General features: G+C 39.9%; 1 protein-coding gene across 6 annotated transcripts in view; it reads right to left on the bottom strand.

Annotated features, from left to right (window-relative positions):
• Positions 1–22,885, bottom strand: part of piezo2b (piezo-type mechanosensitive ion channel component 2b) — an 82,663-nt gene that overhangs the window by 36,318 nt on the left and 23,460 nt on the right. For 5 of the 6 annotated variants that reach the window (XM_027290212.1, XM_027290217.1, XM_027290205.1 and 2 more), the window contains exons 7-17: positions 18,652–18,826; positions 16,021–16,140; positions 15,192–15,227; positions 14,455–14,572; positions 13,351–13,532; positions 11,890–12,126; positions 11,125–11,245; positions 10,011–10,204; positions 9,230–9,378; positions 8,510–8,683; positions 4,582–4,853 (exon numbers count right to left, since the gene is read on the bottom strand). In XM_027290212.1, the coding sequence (XP_027146013.1) occupies positions 4,582–4,853; positions 8,510–8,683; positions 9,230–9,378; positions 10,011–10,204; positions 11,125–11,245; positions 11,890–12,126; positions 13,351–13,532; positions 14,455–14,572; positions 15,192–15,227; positions 16,021–16,140; positions 18,652–18,826 (1,778 nt within the window). The remainder of the gene's footprint in view (positions 1–4,581; positions 4,854–8,509; positions 8,684–9,229; positions 9,379–10,010; positions 10,205–11,124; positions 11,246–11,889; positions 12,127–13,350; positions 13,533–14,454; positions 14,573–15,191; positions 15,228–16,020; positions 16,141–18,651; positions 18,827–22,885) is intronic. The other variant, XM_027290209.1, reaches the window with a different exon arrangement.

Genomic DNA, 22,885 nt, shown 5'->3' with positions numbered 1-22,885 from the left:
AATTATAATTTACCAATATAGGAGCCTGACAAATCATCTCATAGGAGGTATGTACAGTTAAATTAAATCCAACCAGCAAACATGCTGGTTTTCCGTTTGCCGCCCCCAGGCTCTGGAATAAGCTCCCCGTCGAGATGTGTCTTGTTTCTGACCTGGGCCTTTTTAAATCCAGGCTAAAAACCCACCTATTTAGGATGGCTTTTAATACCCAGTAGTATGATGACACGTGTATCTTATCTTATTTGATTTTGTTGTATTTTATTGTTTTTACTGTTCCTTTATTCTTTTTTGTTTGTTTTTACTTATTGTTCTCTTTTTTTATTATCTGCTGTAAAGTACTTTGGTACACCGAAAGGACTGTTGTAAAGGGTTGTATTAATAAAGTACATTTACATTTACATGCAAATCCAGGAAAAACTACATACAGTATATATTGTGTGTATGACATGCATATGCATTACCATGAGGAAAAGATCAATTTTACGGTGTATACCATTTAAATCTCAGGTGTAATTGAGGTCAATGTTTTACATGCATTCTGAAGCTGTAAAACGTTTACGTAATATTTCCCACATACAGTATATCGAGGCGCATATAAACATGCATTAAACCTGCAAACAAATTCCCAACAGCTGCTTTAATTCCCTGAGAAAGACGACTTAATATTTAGTTTAATATTCTCACAGGTTATAAAAAACTCCAGCCTTGGTTTGGAGGTGAGCGTATGTTTTATTTAAAGTTATATTATCTCACGTTTTCATAGAAGCCTCATTGTTTGGAGAAGAAACTCTGAGTGAGCATATAGCTCATATAGCATGCAGCTCGTTATAAACTGAGAGGCCCTGCAGGGTTGTGTGTTTTATCACCTATTTTATTCTCTGTGTATATAAACAACTTTTTAATTTAAGACCAGCGAGACTGTCTGTCTAAATATGCTAATGGCGCAGGGTGAGTTGGCTGTAGCACGACAATGTAATGGGTGAAAGTGAGCACTTGAGCTACGCGCACTGTCAGAACAGAAAAACTAGAAGTAAATTTCACTGAACCCTCCCCAAAAAAAATCTGCAATACAACAGATTTCTTTACAGCTTTACTTTGGATGATTAATGAGCGGCTGGTGAGAGTGCAGGCGGCAGACTGAACTTCTCTCAGAGAACTCTGGCCTTTAAAGATTGTATGCAACATACGTCTTCTGAGCAGACTGAAGAGCCACAGGCTGAAGGATCTGAAGTCTGAAGTGCTCCACGGCTAGTGGTGTAGTGTTGAGTATACGCGGGTATGTTATATATGTTCCCGTAGTTATTTTTTTGTCTCTGTTTGGTATCATTGTTCAGTGGAGTTCTGCAAGGTGAGTTTTTATTAAGGAGAGGGAAGATTTCATGAGTGGATGGAGTACGGAAGACGGAATAATCCAAAGTTTTAAAACAAAGGCACAGGTTCCTTCTCCAAAATCTATGTAACTGTGTGATATAACAGCCCTGTAATTAGTGGTGGAAGATGTCATGACATGTCATTTATGTACAAGCAGATAAATGCAGCTGTCATTCATTTTACATGTTGAAACTGACTGCAACCAACTAAAAACACCATTTCATTTACTGTTTAAACAGCAGTCACTACATCTAACGTGCTAATAGAGACAAACAACTATTCACATTGACACCTATGGGCAATTTAGAGTCACCAATTAACCTATTAACCAAAATCAGGCACTACCTGCTGGTTTTGAAAGGCATTCACGCTCTGATATCATCCAGGCTGGACTGCTGTGAGTCCCTCAGACTTCCATTTCCTGTTTATAACTTATCTACATTGCTGCAGCCCGGTGACTAACAAGACCACATCACCCTTATTCTGGCATCTCTACTTCCTGTTGACTCCAGGATCAACTTCTTACCACTTGACCCCCTCAGATGGTCCTACTGTGGTCTGTTGGTTGAAAAAAAAAAAAGGATGGGGGATAAGGCGTTTCCAGGAGAGCCTTCTGGAAGTCATTAGGAAAGTTGCGTCACTTTCCTTTTCTATGTCTTTGTGAAGCACTTTGGTGCAAAAACCTGTTTGCTATTTTCCTTAGAGATGATTTTTAGGACTATTTTGAGCCTTTGCAGCTGAAGGGTGACAAGAAGGTGGAGATATAGAGAGACGGGGATGACATGCAGCTAAGAGCCACAGGTTGGAATCAAACCCAGGCTGCTGCGCAACACGGAGCACACGCTCTACCAGGTGAGCTAACAGTATAAAATGTCATATAAATTCACTCAGAAAGCTTAATTATGTAGCCATCTCACCAATTCTGCACCTCTTCTGTGGCTTGATGTCGATTTCATAATGATTTATGTGAGCTAAATATGCAAAAGTCATCTTACATGTCATCGTTTATAACGTAGGGTGTTCATCCTTTCCTGTAGTCTCAGCTGTAAACACGGTGAGAAGGGTGAACATGGCCAGCAGTGTGGAACGCTTTAATACACTTTGGAGGAAAACAACAACCTGAGCATCAAACACAAAAAGCTCACATGAGATGCTGAAAGTGTTTAAATACAACTCTGCTTCGGCCTCTAGACGAGCAGCTCAGCGATGACTTTTGTTTTTTAAACACAATTTAGAGAAATTAGGAGATGACGATCTGCAACCCATTCAAACCCAAATGTTGCGTAATTACAAGATATACGTGCCAACAAACCATCAGGGTGCCTCAATGACGCATTTAGATATAAAGAGTAATTTCAGTGACACTGTGGTGTTTTTTCAAGTATTCCACCTCAGGACAATTTTATTCCAACAGCTATTCCAGCAACTAATTAGTATAGTACCACACAAGAAGACATGGTTTGTTTTTTCAGTCACCAGGGTCAAAACAAGGACAGCAGAGCTAAAAGTCCAACAAAAAACGTATTCAAAACCACAATGCACATGTGTTGTTTTTGTTATTACAGACTGGCTGCATTCACCATCTGCTTGTTCCTCCAACAGCGACTGAGGACATGTTGGGCGTGACCATCAGATTCAAACAGATTACTTTCTAGAATTTTAGACTGACATGGACGCAGATTTTAAGAGATAGTTATGAGCGGTTATAGATACTGAAGTGTCTCGTACTTTTCTGACGCTGAGCTGCATCACTGACAAAAACCTCTAAGAGGAAAAACTGAAATCTGGATTTTTGGAAACTTTGTGGCAGATTTTACTGAAAACTGCTGCTTGTCATAATCACCTCTGGATTGTGTATTTCAATGTCAGTTCACTTTGTCTTAAAGTCACTGACTTGAGATTACAAACACAAACCACTGGATCTCCAGTTCTCCACACCTGTTTCATTGTGAATTATTCCAGACCTCTGTGAGTTTGAGAAGGTTTGACTACATTAAACCACCGCTGCTAAACTTAAACCATGTTGTGCTGAAATGATTAGACGCTGAATCAATTAGTCGACTGGCCGACAATTAATCTTGATTGAACCTTGATGTCTTTACAACAGTGTTGTCTCTTTATTGATCATCAGTGTCTGATGGAAAGAATTCAGGGAAAATCTGTAAAATAACAGTTTCTCTGCAAAACCTTGACTGAAAATTCACGTAAACAGGTGAGTAGCACGGTATAATTGGTGTTCTCTAGTACCACACTGGAAGACATGGTTTGTTTTTTCAGTCACCAGGGGTCAAAACAAGGACAGCAGAGCTAAAAGTCCAACAATAAACGAATTCAAAACCACAATGCACATGTGTTGTTTTTGTTATTACAGACTGGCTGCATTCACCATCTGCTTGTTCCTCCAAACAGTGACTGAGGACGTTTGAGGAGAGCACGACTCAATATCGACTGAAGCTTTAAATTCAACTAATTGCGGTAAAGTCGAACAGAATCAAACAGATTACTTCTTTGAATTATAGATCTGTGGAATGGAAGCAGATTTTAATAGATGGTTTGACTGAGCGGTTATACTGAGGTGTCTTATACTTTTCTTGAGAGAGCTGTATCACTGACAAAAACCTCAAACCGAACCTGGCGGTCACAGAGCCTTTTCCGTAACTGCACCCCAACGCACATCTGTGACTTGCTCACCTTCAAATCACGAACAAAAGCATACGTTTTTTTTAAATTTCTTTAGCTGAGCTAAACACCGCCCCTACCAAAAACTGAAATGAGATTCAGACACTTTTGGAAACTATAAGTTAGAAAACAGCTGCGTGTGGTGACGTTGTCTTGTGATACCAGTTCTCTTAATCTCTTAATTTGAGATTACAGCTATAAACCACTGGATCTCCAGCTCTCCATACATGAATTATTCCAGACCTTGGTGAGCTTGAGAAGGTTTGACTACAATGAACTATCGCCACTGAATTTAAACCATGTTATGCTGAAATGATCAGATGCTGAATCAATTAGTCGACTGGCAAAACAATTATTGACCAACAATTTAGATCATTTGATTCTTTTATCACTCATAAATGTCAAACCTCAAATGTGAGGTTTGAATATCATAAAGATTATTTTTATAAACAAATCAAGAAACTAACTCACAAATAACAGATTAAATGAGTCCTTATATGATTCACTGTATGTTCTTGTTGAAGTTTGTACCTGAGGTGTGCTCGGTGCTCGGCTCCGGCTCCGTCCCCGTCCCCGCACTACAGTGGTGGCTCTCCTCCGCACTGGACAGCCGCGGGTCGGAGAGGCTCCTGGGCTTCTCGTCAGTCATGTCAGTGTCATCCATCACCACCACCAGGGCCTCCTCCTTCTCCTCCTTCCCCCACTCCCCCTGCGGCTCCTGCTCCTCTCTGGGCAGTATCCCCTCCACCGAGCTGGCGCTGAGCATGGTGAGGTCTGCCAGGCTGCCGTCCTGGTGCACCAGTCTGAAGACACGTGAGGAGTTATACATGCAAAGGCACACGCATGCAGTCTCACACTCACACATCTCTATTTATATACTCATGAGGACCTTTAATGACTTTTTTCATGTTATCTATAGGGCCTTTTTTTTTGGTCACGTATCTCGGCACGCTCATCAGTTTCTCAGTTGTCATGGATGTACGCGTTTGTATTGTAATATATTTAAAACTTCTCATCCATGTTCGCTTAAGGAGAGAAATTCATTTCAATCTGAGCTTGGAAGTAACATTTTCATTCCCTATAATCTATAAAACACAAAATTTTTGTCAATAAACATTATTTAATGTCATTATTTTGCTAAATAATGGCAGCAGACGTCACACTGCACTGAATACTGAAGTTGCATTGACTGATATTAGCTGCTTCATTCGTGCTTCACCCTCAACGGCTCATTCAAGAGCTGCTTGGCTACCAGTTGACGAGTAACATCTAATTATATCAATATATTTGTGGCTTTTATAACCCGATACTTCTCACTGACTACTTGATTTATGCCAACACCGCCCCTCCTTATGTGTGCAAAGCTTTTGGTATTTTGACTCTACAAGAATCTAATGTTCGTGTAGCTGAACTAAGTGTCTGAAATATATCAGTAGATGATGTTTTCAATTACTCCACCACCACTTTTCGCCACCACTAAACCACTTTTCTCGACCATGTTGGTAGTTTTGTTTTGCTGATGCAGTAGGTTATACTGGTTGCCTTTTTCTTCCACTGCCAGCCTTCATTTTATTTTCATCCCCATGAAACAGTTCCTGCTCAGAGACTCCAATACATCAACCACAGCGGCCCACAAACAACCGAGCCAGTAATGAATTCAATGAAATTAGAGATTCCGAAAAGACGGCTGCTCTCTCATCTCTAACTTTCAATGACTCCATCTATAAACATCTGATTTTTTAAGCATTTAAATTAAGTTCTGGGCTACTAATGCCTTTATTAGAGGTGATATACAACAAAGATAGGCGCTTTCTTAACCTGTGAGTTAATTTTTACATGTGAAAGCATGACCTTTATCATATCCTGCCACTAAAGTGACGTCAACATACCAAAAATTACCCATATATAAAGATATTCTGTCCTCACGAGTACATAAATACAGCACACACTCTTTAAACACGTTCCAGGTGATTCTCAAAAGGCTACGATGCAAATATTTGGATGGGAATTATCATCTCTGCGTCCGCTAAGTGAACAGCAGAGCAGCGTTTCATCATCAGGCATTGTGATCGATAAGCAGTGCACATTCCTTCTGCATTCTTTACAATCTCAATCTCTGTTGAATTTTTCTGAGGGATTTTTTTTTCTTCTTGCAGCAGATAAATAGTAGCAGCTGAAGGGGAGGCATTAACCCTTTTAAATTCTTCTCAGGCAATGGAGCGAGGTCAAAGGTCAGGTTTTTAGCTTGCATGAACCGGCCGCATATCAAGGCAAGCATTGTCACGCTGTCCAGTCACACTTACTTGCTCTGTTGGGTGGAAATTTTTTGCTTGATGCTGCTCAGAACAATAAAGTTACACACAGAAGTCAAGATGAACAGAGAGGAGAGAAACCGACAAAAGGCAGGCTGAAACTGACACTTGAAATCATTTTTTTTTTAAATATCCACATAGTTTTTTTTATTTTATTAAAATGCATAAAAAGTGCCCAAAAAGGCTCCTGTGGTTTTTCAGGAAGGGGGTAATTTTCTGTGCAGAAAAAAAGAGGGGTGTGGATCATGTGGCAAGATACTGGAAGGGAAGAACAGTTCTTTCAGATTCAAACATGCTTGTTTGAAACCATTGGACAGACGTAGAGGGGGTTTATCGGGGGAAAGGGTTGGGCTGGGTTTGGAAGGGAAAGGGGGTTAAGGATCCAGAGAGATAACAGAGAACCCAAAAATAGGCTACAGGCAAAAAAAACAACACAAAACTCCTCCAGAAGGAAGATCATCAATGTGTCATCACTGGCAGAGGGAGAGGTCAGAGTGGGAGGAAAAGGACGCGTTGCAACAGGAAGAGGAAGTTGCAACACGAGGTGAAATGGGATGGTGGTGGGATGCCACAGAAAGCGAGCAGATACCCACCTATTCATGATCAGATAGACACGCCCATTGACTTTAGCGTGGCTGTGTGAAAAGGATGGCAGAGGAGAGATGGCAGCGGGTCACACAGAGAGAAAGAAGCAGAGCAGAGACGATGAGCTTAAGCAAGCTGCAGCCAAACGATGGAGAGTCCACAGCAACACCACAATGAAGTTAAAAAGGCGACGCAGCACAGACTGTCATAATGTGTGACTGCTGTTCAACACGTGACACGCACGGCGACAGATGGATGATGAGAGCCGTGTTGGAGTGTGAGATCAAAAGGGATGAATGGTTATCTTGTTATTCCCTGCCCTCGTGTAGGGTTAGGTCCATTCTTGGGCAACGATTTAGTGTATAGTTTCTCAACTTTCAGAAGAATCATGTCGTAATCAAGTCAGTTTCTATATCATGTATTACTACATTTAGGAAGCAGCTGCTATTCTGAAGAAGCATTGCACAATTTATTGTGCTGTGATGGTTGCTAACAACACTTGTGTTGCTGTTTTACAGGATAATCTAACTCTTCTGACCATCTGGATGAGAAATATTCTGTCTATGCTTCTTACCGGACTCAAGTTGCTACACTCTTTCTTAAGTCCTCATATAAAAATAAAAAAAATAAATTCATTTTCAAAGCTTGCCAGGAATTTATGTCTAAGAAAAACAAACTCTTAGCCCTTTGACTGATCGCTCGACTCAAATCTGAAAACTAGACTAAAAACACAAATTAGAGCAAATTGTGATGACGTTTAGTCAACATGAGTTTATCCTGATATATTCCATAACAGTGGAACATAGATGATTGCATTAAATGTCACAGTTTGATTATTTTATGTGTGATTTTGCATATATATATATATAAAAGATATATAGAATATATATTTTTTTTTTTAATTATTATAACAATTTTTTGTAGCAATAAGAGAATTTTAGGGTTGTTGACAACACTTTATGGGATAACCATTGACTCTTCTCACCATTTGGATGAAGAACAACAAAAAAAGTCTAAACCTCACTTGCTGCTCATTTCTTATTTATCATTCAAAGATTTTTTTTCAAAGATCACTAGGAATACATTTTTCAGAAAAACAAAATCTTTGACTCAAATAAAATTATTCTGATCAGGATCTTCAGGTATTTAAGCTAGACTCAAATCTGAATAATAGAGGCACAAATTAGAGCGCTAATTGTGATGATGCTATTCTGCAATTTTCTGAGCAAATTCTTAAACTTTGATTTTACACCTATATTTGTCATACTTATTTTCTTTTTTTAAAAGTGATAAAGAAATAATAAGAAAAGACAGACTATATAATCTGATGTACTGGACTTAGATACACGCACATGTGCAGCACTTGGTCCCCATTAAAGGTTTTTCAGTTCAAATGCTCATTTCTAAAGAACACCAAACATTGTAGATAAATCTTGCAAATCAAAGCGTAAAGTGACTGGCAGGATTATTTATAAAGAAGCCTCCCTATGGTGCATCAAAAAAAAAAAAAATCTACTTTTTAATGATGGTTTGGACGAAAGGAAACACACACAGTGACTCACCTGTAGATAGTGCTCTCCTCTTTGGCCACCACAGCCTGGAGGTCGGTGAGCTTGAGGAACGGTTCGTGGAAGTAGTGCAGGTGGAGAATACACACCAGCAGGAAGGATGTGGGAATGAAAATCCTGGTGAACAGCATGGAGACAGAAAACCTCTCCAGGCCCAGGTCCTTCAAGCTGCAGAAAAAACGAATCAGAAAAAAAAACATCAGACCTGAACTTAAATCTTTTTTGAGTGAAGAAGCTCTCAGGTATTAATGTGTACAACAGTTTAAGTGAAGAGAACATTAATAAGAAAAATTATTGACAGAGCAAGAACCAGACATGAGTAAATCCTGGATGCGAAAGCATCATGAAATATAAGGCTGAAAGACAGACGCTGAGCTGGGTTTCTTGCTGTTGGACTAATGTACAAATGTAAGTTGCACATATGTTTTATAATTATACTTTGGCAGACAAATGTTGGTGCTAAAGCTTTGCACGATTGCACTTTGGTAAAGAAGAAGAAAAAGAAGCTTGTAAAGTTGTTGTAATAATCATTTCCGGAAAGTGCACAATGGCTGTACTTGAGACAACAAATCCCTGCTGAAATGATTGCACTATGGAAGTACATAGTGTACACACTGTACTATATAAAATTGTACTAACGGAAGTATCCAAACAGAGACACGGCATAGCAGTGAGTCAGTAAACTGCGTCTCCGACATGCTCAGTGGAGCTCACCTGTTTTCATCCATGCCCGTGTTGTTGGACCAGAAGTCCTTAGTGCCGTCAAACTGGAAGGTGTAGACCAGGGTGAGAACCAGCATGGTGTACATCACCACTGACATCCAGAAGTACTTCAGGATCCTTCGCCACCACTCAAAGTGCACCTTGATGAGAGTAATTGTGATCTTTGTACTTTATGAATCCTTATGACATTAACAGCTGTAATGTATTAAATGAAACATGGTGCACAGAGGACATCTGGATTTAGAGCGACTGCTCTGTTTTATTGTGAAAGGGGTTATAAAACAGTCGTGAATACACTGTGGATTATGAGCCTGCTGTACACAAACTTTATGGCATACTAAAATTGTCAGCACCTTCTGTCTTTGGTAAATTGAATTTGGAAACTCATACGCTAATGTTGCAATACGCACATAGATACAGTACCAGTGAGTAAGCAGCCTAATTTTAACTGACGACAAACTTTTTGGGTCTGAAGATTTGTGCAAATTAAAGAGAAATTTGATTTTATTAAGTCAAGATCCAAGATATTGTTTGGATATTACATAGTTTGGCTTAATTTCATGTAAATGTGTACTCTATATTTGAAAATGTAAATAGATTTGATAAAGCAGAGTGGCCATAAAAAGCAGATTTTAGTCAATGTTGTGTGAATATATTCAATAAAAAGCAGATTTTAGTCAATGTTGTGTGAATATATTCAAAGAATATTGAAAAACTTGGATAAAACATGACATGAAGTGGTGTGCATGTGAACTTCAATGTGTTGTGGTACCTGATAGAGCGCCACACAGAAGAGGAACATCATCATGTAGATGATCTTGTACATGACGATGGTTCCCTCGAAGCTGACGAAGAAGAACATGCCACCACAGATGTAGATCCAGTATTTGACCATCAGAGCCATGACCATGTTGCCCAGAACCTGCATGATGTCCTGCTCCCCTCCTTCCTCAGAGTCCTCTTCCTCTATAAAACACAGCAGCAGATCAGAAAACTAGCCACACTAACGAAGAACTAAGACAGATTATTATTAACCCGCTCTACTTGACATTAACAAGCAGTGTATAAACATTTATTAGAGAGTTCACAACTCTCTATATAAGCACAAGTGTTTATTACAATAACAATAATAACTTCTCCTATGATGAAATATTATATATTATCACAACTTTGTTGTCTATATTTATGCACCGGAGGCTGACAGGAGGAGTTATATTGTACCTAATGCCAAAAACATTAGACTAATCTCTGCCTAAAGCAACACTGATGTATAATCAGGTGAAGTGTGTCTCTGTCATTTGTCTGTTTCTGCACTTTACATCACCAACTATTTCACTGATTTTGGTGAAACTGGATCATATTTTATGGAGAGAAAATGTTTTCTGGTTTTCCTCCGCCTCAACTCTCTGTGATTTACGGAGTTTTCTGACGGACAGTGAAGTAAACTGCTGCCAAGTGTAGCTGCTGTTAGTTACTGTTAGCTCAGAGCACCGGGGGAATGTTAGTGTTCATACCACAGGAGTTTTGGACCACAGTTTTTTAGGCCCTGTGCACAGGGGGGAATGCTGACGGAGAGCAGAGGCGTGGTGTCATGCCAGAACCGCCAGAATAAATTAAAATCAAATGAAGCCAGATGCTTCCAAAAAAGGCCAAAAAAATCTCAATCCTTTCAATCAACCATCTACAAAACGTCACCAGCGACTCTATTTTCAGACACCCGCAAATGAGAGTTGGTTAGCATCTTCCATTATGGCTGTCAGAATGAATACATGTTCTGGTTATAGGTGGTGATAGCAGCTGGAGGTAATTTAAAAAATGCTTTACTATAACCTATATTATGCAGTATTCTTACTACAATCTGAATAAAATAAAAGTCCACGGCTTACCTTTCTTCTTCTGATCTTCCACATGAACGTCTGAGAGACCAGCGCTGTCCTCCTTTTGTTTTTCCCATCTCTCTGTGAGTGTTTGTCTCAGCAGCAGCCAGAAGCTCAGCAGACACAGGACCTACACACAATAAATACAATGTTTGGACACACAGATAACAGCCAAGAAAAAAAAAAAGATGAACCAATAAATCATTTGCATTTACTTTAACTCACTGAGAGCATAATATGGATGGTCAAAACAACACGAGGAGATACAGTATGTATACATCAGGAGCTCCTAAACTTAAAGTGGAGTGCAATCGTCTGACACTTAAAATAAACTTTAGAAGTATAGTTTGACTCAGGTGTGAAATATAATTGCATGCACTGTTTAATAAAACAGTAGCATGGATGATGGAGAACACATTAAGGCTGAACGACTGTACTATATAACGTATAAAATCTCATTGTAGACACATTCAGGTCAGGCTTAAAGGCTGCAAACAGGAAAGTCTTTGAGCTATTCCAAAACATGTCAAAACACGACAAACCTGACCTTCTCCTCCAGGAGGCTTTCTTTTTTTTATTAATTGACTATTAGAGAGTCAAAGTTTGACAATGTTTAGTTTCATAACCTTAAGAATTCAAGTGGCTGCATGCAGAGTACATCTGTTTCAAAAATCCTTGCACATATTAAATCACATTAATGTTTTGGATCCAAGATCACATGGATTTATTTATAACATAAAAAGATAAAATCAAGAAATATTCTTTGGCCCAAACCTTGGATGAAAGCGAGTGGAAAGGGTTGTTCTTCTTGACAAAGAACCCCGGTGCTTTGACTTCATCCATACTCTCAAAGCTCCAGATGTACTGCAGAACTATCAGCAGGTTGCCGTACGCCACCATGAAGGGCGAGGACAGCATGGCGTAACGCCTTCGGTCTCTCACCATCCACAGCATGCAAGACCAGATGAGGAAGACAAACGTCAGCCAGCTGACGTATGTGATGCTCCACGCCTGAAGAGAACGAACCACAGCAAAGTCTTCATGAATAAAATAAAGTCACATACAATTGTTTGAATCACTGCATGTTTGCAATGCACAGCAAAGAGCTGAGACCTGACGCTAAAACCACCTCAGCATGATGAAGTCTATGAGCTTTTGGTTGATTACCTCTGATTATCTCTAACTTACTGTTTTCTTTGTTCACGTGATTACTACAAAAACATCCTGATGTCTGTATATGAGGGTCAGGATGCAATATTTAAGGTGAAATGGATCAACTGGATTCTAAGTTTTTGTAGTGTTTGTATCACAGGTGTTTTGGACCACTTGGAAGAAGAAGAGGTTTTCAGGCCCAGGGTGCGGGCAAAGCTGGTATAACGCCAGAACCAGAGCTGGGCAAGTGGGCAATGTAACAGGGCTCAGCAGCCTGTATGGACATAATGACAGAGGCGTAAAGGACAAAGTGACTGAACAAGAAGCCGCCAAACAAGAGCAACTGACTTTTAGTTGTTGGTGAGAGTTTGGTGAAATAAAAGTCTAAAAGACAGACGCCGAGCTGGGCTGACTGCTGTTGGACTAGTCAGTAATATCAGCTGGCTGCTATGTCTTGTGTTGTTGACCTTGCTTGATGTTTGGCTGACTAACTTTTGAACATCAACTATACAATCATAATAAACACGTGTACAGCTGACCATATTTTCACCGCTGATATTGCACTAAATCAGATAAATATCAATTTCTACACAGTGTTGCTTTAAATGTTTTCTGTCGATACGACATTTGATAAATTGCAGTGTTTGCGTGTCACCAAGTCATACTATGTAACTGTTACTCAGCTTTATTTAACTACGATTCATCCAACAGCGTTTAAACTAAGAACAGATGCTCTTTTTAAAAAATGCCATTGAAGCTGCCCAGTACAACCACAGTTTCCTCCCGTTGGTCAGCCAGCCGTTCAGCTGGAGCACAGAGAAGGTTCAGTGCCTTGCTCAAGGGCATGAGCAAGGTCTGCGGGTTTAAACTTTCTGTATTTCTTGTTGTGACGCTGCGTTTGAACCACAGTCGCTTCTTGGTTCTTTTAAAAACGTATATTTTTCTTTTATGCTCAATTTTAAATTCATAAATCATAAAAGAGAGTTTTGATGTTTTCCTTTCTAACATCCAAATACTGACACAAATGCAGCATAAGCAAGCGTCTGTAACTCTGTGACACCATCTGTGGGCTACATTACTCACCATCATTGCTATGAGAGCACATATGTAGCTCTGTTTCATGATGAAGTGGAAGATTTTGACCATCGCCCCGACTCCTTTTTTCTTTATCCCATCCTCGCCTTCCTCAGACTTCTCCTCTCCACCCTCCAACGCCGAATCCTCCGGCGGCAAACACACTTCATACACAGATTCATCCTTCTTCTCTGGATGGACACAGAAACACAACTCACTGTTATAGGCACAGCATTCAATTAAGTTAAGTAAAAGTGATTAGCAGTGCTAATTAGCACTAATGACAAAAAGCAGGCTGGACGTCTATGACGGTTCTCAGTCGTCCGGGTCAAGCCACTGACTTATCCTTCTCAGAGAAACTGCAGGCTGATATAAATGTTGTTATTTTTGCAGATCATGAACTAAAATAAAGGACAAATTAAAAATGCAACCTGATGGTGCTGCTACATGAAAAATCAGACCAAAGTTATTTGAGGTCACCCTAACTCTAAAAGTTAAGACATTTCACTAATAAAGTGAACCTTGTGGTGGTGCTAGAAGAAAGGTGATCAGGTGATCGTTAAAGTAAGAGGGATTCATCCTCTGGATACAATGCATGCCCGTAAAACATTTCACTGCAGTTCATCTGACAGTTGTTAAGATATTTCGAATGTTGGTCGTCTTCAAGCTTAAAACAAAATCTAGTGAGTTATTTTCTCAAACTTTCTGAAGTTCCTTCACAGTAACAGAAGATATTAAACGTCTGTATTCACGGGCTGTCAAGACTACTAAATTAACTGTGACATATAAAATCAGTGAAGCACCCTTTGAGACAATTCTGTTCAATCAGCGGCAACAAACTGCAAAAAGTACAAAGAAAGAGCCGAGACAGAAAGTGTTCAGTTTAAGTCCTGGTTAACTGAGCTCACTGGTATATTACATAAGGAGAAAGATTGATATGGCATGATGGACAATCTTCATAAATGTATAGATATACAGTATGAAGTGCCATCCACCTTTCATTGTTTAGTACTTGTGCTAAGATGCTACTTCTAGTGATGCAGCAGTGTACTTAATTATTAAACTTAAATATGTTTGTTTTCTTTGTTTTTGACAGTAGAGGATAAACAGTACCTGTACCGTCGCCGGGCTGGTCCATTTTATACTGGGGGGTGGAGTACAAGTCCAGACAGACTGGTCCATTCTCAGTTGTTACAAAGTCAAAGGACGTCCCGTTTGAAGTGGGCACAGCCTGTAGATCATCATCATCATACTGTAGGTTACAAAACTATTTCTGTAACTGAGAAACTGTTTTTTCTTTCATATGGGATCTCATAATTGTGCCCAGCTCTGCCCTACAAAGACAAACAGGAGTAACTTTTTGTTTGATTAAATGATTTTGCAGCTAGATTTTGTTATCTTTTTTCACCAGAAAAGTAGATTACAGATGTGTCTTATTATTAGTTTTAGTTACTATGTTAGCCACTTAGTTACTACTCTGGCTTTGTAGGGCAGGTTTTCTACTTTTCACACTGCACGGTCCTTAATTTAACCCAACACAACACCTTATAACCCTTTTCATAAAAAGAGAGTAAGAGATTAAGTAAGGGATTCATAAAATTATGACTTTGAATAACTATTTCCTCCAAATCAACAGTTCATTTAAGTCCTATATCATATATATTCACTGGATTTATTGCACAGTGTACAGTATATCTGGTTTAAACTAACTTTTAAAACACAGGTTATGGATAACTCTTTTCTAAGAGGATGCAGTGTGAAAAGCACTTTGCAGCGCTTCCTTTTCTTGCAGCAGGACTGAGGGGTGAAGGGAGGCAAAATGCACAGATTCAATCCAGAGCAGCCCCCACCTCGGTTGTACTGATGCCATCCTGGGTGGAGAGTAGCTAGGAGGAGAGAGAGAAAAAACAAAAAAAAGAGCATACAAGGCAAGGTGTGTTATCGATGAGCTGCTGAAGTCAAAGGCCTCCTTGTTCTTTATAGTCGCTGATAAGCAGGAACAAAGTCGAGCAGCACTACTCTGTAAATCGAGCCCATCACTCATCTGTGTCTGCACACCCTAAAAGCTTTTAAACCTCAGGAGGTGGCCGGAGGAGACAGACTACGGACCTTGATATGGGAACAAGGTCAAAATGTGTGTGTGTGTGTGTGTGTGTGTGTGTGTGTGTGTGTGTTTCTAGCTGAAATCTTTCCAGCGATGAGTCTATTACGAAGGCGAAAGCTCGGCTAAAACAAGATGTGAGCTTGTGAAAACAATAAACAACTACAGCTTACAGTTTACACTTTAACAAAGAGTCAGCTTCCTGTTTATTTGGATTATTACTGCACTACAATGCTGCAGGATTTCTCCATTCCACTTTGTTATTGTTGAAAAGCCAAACTGAATGAAATAGTTTCAGGCCAAACACTAGTTATCAGTTATAAGAATGCAAAGGGGAAATGTGTTATTTGGGTGTTTAGCAGCTTGGCTGCTTGTGAAACGAAACACTTCAGAGGGTGAAGAGAAATATTCTAAACAGATCCTTGTGATATTTTTAAGAATGTTTGGATTTGTCACATTTTCCCATAACATAGAAAACACAGTTTAAAAATAAATAAAGTATTGTTCGAGCGGTATGTTAACCAAAGGAAGATTACTTCATGACCCTGTTAGTCATGTGTGTATCAACCCTGACATACGTTCTTCTCATCTGTGCCCTGGCGTGATTCCCACCACATCTGCCTCTTCCTGTTGGCTGAGTTACTTGTTCTGTTTCCGTCCAGATCTTCCTCCTCACAGATATCGTTGTCTTTGTTGTCCTGAAAAAAAAACATAGAAAGACAGTTTGGATTATGTATACCTTCAACATTTTTAACATTATTTAATCAGCATTTCTTATAATCGTACCAACATAAAAGTAATTTAAATCACATATTTTCTTCTTCAGTCCACGTTGGTCAGAAAATTCCACGTGTTCTCAGTGTAATTTCCTGTGTTTCAGGAGTTTTGAGTCAGTATCTTGGAAAAACAAAAACAGCAATGCCTGAAGAAGAATTTCCGTTTTCATTACTGGTTCTAGTCGTGTTTCTAGTGCTGGTTATGGTGATAAAGCAACACTGCGTAACTTTTTAAAATAACTTTGATGTGACTGCGTGTGCCTGTGAGAAGAATGTAACGTATTACATAAGTCACACACCACCAACTATTTCACAGATTTTGGTAAAACTGGATCATATTTTGTGGAGAAAATGTTTTTTTGGTTTTCGCTCTGATGTCCTCCGGCTGGTCCGCCTCAACTCTCTGTGATTTACAGAGTTTTCTCATGGACAGTGAAGTAAACTGCTTCACTGTAACTGCTGCAAACTGTAGCTGCCCAGACTGCACAACCTAAATGTTTGCTCTGTAACTAAGTGATCACACAGTATGTTGTGTGGTTGAGTCTGCAGTCAGATATGAATTCCTCGTGTCTCACTCCTTTGATACTTTCATGAAAAATATGATTTCATTATTCTGTTTTTATTACAGTGCTTAATGAAAACAGACGATGTGTTTCATCACGATTAAATAATTGATAACGGTGCATCTGCTTTGTTTTTTTTAGGCGAAGATGAGGTCCATCATAATCTGGCATCTTGACCATCGAACGAACCTGCCAGCTGCTGATTTATCTCGTAATCACGTTTTATTATTAGCGTCGTCTAAAGTGTAAGAGTAGGTGAAAACACACAAACAAACAAACACACGCGCACACACTTCTCCATGGAGAGATCAATAATGCATACAGTCCTGCAGGGTTACAGGGAAGTATTGACCCCTCTATAAAAACACTAATCTATAACTCCATTACAGGACGGAGGAGCTGAGCCTGTAGCTCTGAGGAGAAGAAAGACGGGTGGAGTTCAGGAGCGGGGGACTTCATGACACCAAACTCCACCTCCTCACGCACTGCGTGACATTTCACTCTGCAGTAATTACACTTCAGTCGCAGAAACTGATTCTGTATCAAATAAAGCTCATTAATAATGATTGAATGTCACTTCGGGCATCAGGTACAAAAGGCAACCTCTGCGGCTGTGAAGTGAAGTCAATGCAGGAAGTGTCAAAAAAATTGCAGTTCCTCAAACGTCCACTTGAGGCTGGCTACAGAAGTGAGTCAGTCTCCATAAGTCCCCATGTTAAAATGTCCAACTTCACAGCAGAAATAAACATGTTTACAGCCTGGTACAAAAACATGTTTTGGTCTCTATAGCTAATTTCCTCGTTCATGACAACTGTACTGAGGGTGAATTTTAAAGTTTCATTTGTAAAACAACCACAAAAAGCATCATCGCTTCATGAGACTTTCAACCTGGAGTTATTATGTAAGAGTTACATATTTTTACACCCCTACAGAGCACCGTAACACAGCCTTGTTACAATCATGCCTTGTCAAAATTAGACCAAGTGTCTCAGATAACACCTGAGCTACGGCGGCCAGATCCAGCCAGCCATCGACCGTCCTGCAATCTTCCATCAATACAGTTTCTCTGATCACGAGGCCACCTGGCTGCCCATTTAATTCAATCTGTTTTCTATTTCAGTTCACTGTCTGGAATTTACTGAGCAGCCGCACTGGAGGTGTTGTGAGCCAAATACAACTAAACATCTTCGACACACACACACACACACACACACACACACACACACACACTGACTTCTTGCATTAACTGCAAATCTGATTTTCTCTAAGCAGGAGCTTGTTCAAGTTTAGCAACATAAATATGTTAAGTCACGCTGTTCGTGTGGGGTGAAGGGCAGATTATTTTATATCTGGAGGATTTCAGTTCAGGGTTGTAATTAAAGAGAAATCGACCGCTACAGTGCATCTTCCAGAAACCATGTGCACGATGTCCATGAAGCTGTTGTGAATTTGGTGCATTTAGCCAAGAGTTGAAGACAGCGATAGTGAAAACTGAATGACAAATCATAAACTGCATCCTACTACTGTAATGTTTCTCTTAGCTGTAACATTTTCTCTCTCAAGCCCCTGAAAATAGGTCAAACTGTGGCCACGTGGGGGTGGCTACAAGAAAAATATATCATATATATCATCATCATCATATCAAGTTTTTTGGGTACATTTTATGAAACTGACTTAAATTTTGCCGTTCTGTTTTTTCAAGTAATAAAAATCAATCGCATGGCTCAATTCCAGTCAAACTCACCTAATATAATGAACCTGCACGGTCAAATTATTGACATTATTTTACAGTAATGTCACAGTGCCGCTGTGCTGCTATAAAAGGTCTACCCTCGTGTGTCTTCATTGCATTTCTGTCTGCTGTCCTCACCGTCAGCTGGTCGATGGGTTCCTGCAGCCAGAGGCGGATGAGCGTGGCCAGGGTGTAGTAGAGGATCAGCAGCATGATGGGATTGACAAAGTGGTACCACTTACGATCCGGGTGCACGATGAGCTTCCATGTGTAGGAGCAGTTGCTCTGAATGATGGGGGAGATGCCAAATACACTGCAGAGACACACAGACAGACTCATGAGGATTTGAGTTGTAAAATCAAATATTCTGCTGACCACAAACAAAGCTTGATTTGATAACACTGTGATCAGTGTAAACATTCTGGCATTAAGGTGTCGTTTTAAGATATGTTTCATGCAAAAAAAGGACAAATATTTGATGCTTCCAGGTTCTCAAATGTAAAACTAAAAAAAAATCTCAAGAAATTTTGAGTGTGTGTGATGGTTTCTGCATCTCGCCCATTTACCAGCATTTATTCAGCACTAATAGGCTACACAGTGTGTGGTGTGTCTCGCCCATATTATATTATTGACAGTACTGAGTAAGCGTAGTATTAATACAACAAAATCTATCACTGAGGTTCCTAGGCATGACAGACTTGAAGAACTGAGAGTAGGCAGTCATATAGGCCTGATTGATCAGTTTGTGTTTGTGTGTGCGTATATATGTAGAAGGACAGACATTTAAAATGTAGTATTGACAGTACAGACTAATCAAAGTTAATTGAAGTCAGCCTTGTAAATTTACGCCCAGCAACCAGGTTCAGTTAACGGCCAGCTACGCTGCAGTCGACCAATCAGAGCAGAGAGAGATCACTTTCGAGAGAGACCAAGATGACCAAACTGCAGGTCGTATCAATGAACCGAAACAATGAGAGGCATCCTCAGGTCTTCCTGAACACGTCCGTGTCCAGTTTGTGTGGCTGAAATTGAAAAACTTGACCCCCTAGAGTGAGATAAAGAACTGGTATGTCTGTTTATGTGAGCGGGCAGCACAAATTTTCCTACAGTTTGATGTTAAAAATATTTCTGTAGAGTGAAATTTGAGGCCGTGAAACATTTTTTGGACAGATTTTCCTTTCTCTCTCCTCTCCACTCGGTTATGTGACTCACTGTAGCTCCAGACACTTTGTCCATAAGTGGCCACGTTAAATTTTCCCGCTCTTTTTCACACACTTCTCCCGGCCCGAGACTAACACGTATATTTTTTGTGTGTGTGTGTACGACCAAAACTGTGGTAAGAGTAGTGTGCCAAAAAATAAGAATAAAACAAAGTATGGTGAACAACAATAAAGCCTTTGTGCTTTGGACTGTCACACACTAAAAAAATGTTGCTTTTCTTGGTCTGACTTCATAGTAAATTGAATATTTTGGGGGCTTTTGAGTGTTTGGTCTGAAAAAAGACATTTTATGGTACCGCACTGTTTTCTGATGTTTTACAGACCAAACGTAGTAAATTGGCAGAATAATCAATCATGGAAATCATGGAAAGTTAGCTGAAACCTTTCTCTGTTTGTCTCCCACAGTTATACTTTCTGTTCTAACTAATTTATAGGCTTTCATTTTTGCTTTAAACAGGACTGAGAGGACGCATGAAGCTTAAATCTGTTGCCAAAGTCATTAATCAGTGGATTCGATTGTTCTCATTGAGATAAGTGTATTGTTCAATTCATTACATTCAATACAGTATACAAGGCCTGGGGTTCTCCATCTTTAAAACTAATTATCGATTCCAGAAACAAAGCCAGGATGGATGAGGTGAAGCAAACGTTACAAAAGACTGGAGGAACTGCAGAGTCATGTTATCTTTACTGTGTGGCCTATATACTATATAGTATCAGTGAGTCCCAACCAGGGAGGTGCCAAGATGATTAAAGGGATGAGGAACAAAACAATACACTTCAAAATTATGTTTTATTATGTTATTTATTTATTCGCTTTATGTTTTTACTTTCTTTCTTGATAAAATGCCAAATACCTTTTCAGGCCTAAAAAGAGCCTTCAAATCAGAAGTCGGTCTTTGCTTAACTGCTCATGTCTGAACTGAGGTCAGAAGCTGTGGTAGGAGGTCACAGACCAAAAAGATTTGAAGGCGGACTGGTGCAGAATCAGCACTAATACAAACGTTGTACTGAGCTGCTGTGAAAAGGGATCTGAGTCTGACAGTGAAGTTTTAAATTTACCAGTTGATGGATAGTGACCGAAAAAATGAGATCACAGAAACAAGCAGCCAAAGTGAGCTTCCTCTGCAGGGTGGCTGGACCTTAAAGATGATGTAAGGAGATCAGATATTCAGAGAGACCTTGGGGAGTTCAGGCATATAAAGGATGTCTCCTGGACACCTTCTACTGGTGGTTTTCTGGGAACATGAAACTGATGGGAGAACTTTGGGCAGTCCCAGAACAGACCAGAACTAAGCCTGATAACGAAGCTCTACATTTACCAGTCGATCTACTTTACAACCCTCAGCTAGGGTCACAAGTTGGGTAGGTAGTGACTGATATAATAAAATCACAGATACAAGAAGTTAATGTGAACTTCCTCTGCAGGGTGGCTGGTTCTTAGAGATGAAGTAAGGAGCTCAGGCACCAAAAGAGAGTTTGTAGAGTCAAGTAGTACTTTTTTGTGTCGATGGAAGCCAGCTGATGTGGATCTAAGGATGTCTCCTGGGCACCTCCTACTGGAGGTTTTCTGGGCCCATCCAACTAGAGAAATCATATACTGTATCTCTTCTGGCTTGGGAAAGCCTTGGGATCCCATTTGGACATTTGTGCTTTCATGTACAGCTCCTCCAGGGAATATTCAGTAAAGTTCAGGGTTGGAGTCCATGTGTAATCACGGTTCTAGCTTTCTGTTACTGTGACGCGGATATGTGGCTGAAAATGGATGGATGAATGAAGCTAAGGGTAAGTCCAAAATTGAGTTTAATGTTTTTGAAAAGCTTCAGAGCATTCAAGTGTTAAGTCTGGTGTAAGCTTGATAAATACAAACCCTTAGCAGATATTATGATCAAACCATGTTCACTGTACTGTACAACATGTTAAAGTATCTTACAGTCGACTCTTTGCTAGACGACAAAGAAAAGCTCCTTCTACGCCCTAACCTTGGAATCTGGGAAAAGCACTGAGGCTTAAAAAATCTGTTTGTCCAACAAAGGATGCCAAATGATTCACTCCTTTTCCTCTGAACAGAATAAAGGTCATCTACTCAACAGGAACTGCACTGACGTATTTCAGTGATAACCGCACAGATTTAGGTGTCTCCTGAGTATTTCCTTTCTATGCCATATGGAGGAGTGAACACCCCCCTCTGACCCCGTCACACTTCCTGAACGGTTTCTTGTTGCAGCTGGGGAAGGCCCAGTGGTCACATGACTGGGGACCTCCATTGTAAGGAGGAGGCAGGAAGTGGAGTGGAAGTCAGGCCTCTCAACAGTCTCACTCAACACCCGGCCAACAGTAAGGCCAAGTCACTGTCAACAAGCACAATTAGGGCAGGCACTAAGGTGGCCTATTGTCCAATGGGGCTGCACATATTTACTGCCGTAGGAGTTTCCCTCTGACCGTCTGCTGTGCAGAGAGGAAATAGGCCGGCTCGGAGAAGAACATGTTACCTTTATCATCACATTGGGCCTCAGTTTTCACGCAGCGGCAGACAGAAATACCTCAGCGCTGTGGAAAGTCAATAGAGTACAGATGATGAAATAGTTGGCCCGTTCATGCTAAGAGCTATCAAACAAGAATCCGTGCTGTCGTTAACTTTCCAAATTTAGGGCTTCAAATACACAAATAAAAAGTCCACTGTTTAAAGAAATTACACCCACTCTACCATATTTACTGCAGGAAAACTAAATAAAGTAAATTTACAAGTTGGTGTTGCAAGTCGTCTGTTTTTTTTTGGTAATATTTATGTTACCAAGAAGTTTGGATCGCTGGTTCTGGACCATTTCAATATTTTGAAGTTTAGGCCACAAACTAAAAAAAAGTACTGTAGAATTAGTTTTTTTTATGATGATCCAGAACTTTTACAGTTCAATTCCCAACAGTGCATGTGACTCTCTCTTCTATCCTGTCGTCAGAATAAAGAGGCAATTTTTACACAACACAAGAGTTACAAAGAAGAACCTGTGCAATCCATGGACTCATTAACTTGCCAGATGTAGGACTTCGAATATACAAATAAAAAGCTTCAGTTCACTGTTTGAAGAAATGACACCCACTCTTCCATATTTACTGCTGGAAACTAGGAAACTAAACTTAAGTTGTCTCTTTCT

This window comes from Larimichthys crocea, chromosome II (genome assembly GCF_000972845.2).
Source record: "Larimichthys crocea isolate SSNF chromosome II, L_crocea_2.0, whole genome shotgun sequence".
Classification (NCBI taxonomy): Eukaryota; Metazoa; Chordata; class Actinopteri; family Sciaenidae; genus Larimichthys; species Larimichthys crocea.
Note: the sequence above shows the minus strand (reverse complement) of the source record. Positions and strands in the feature narration are given on the sequence as shown.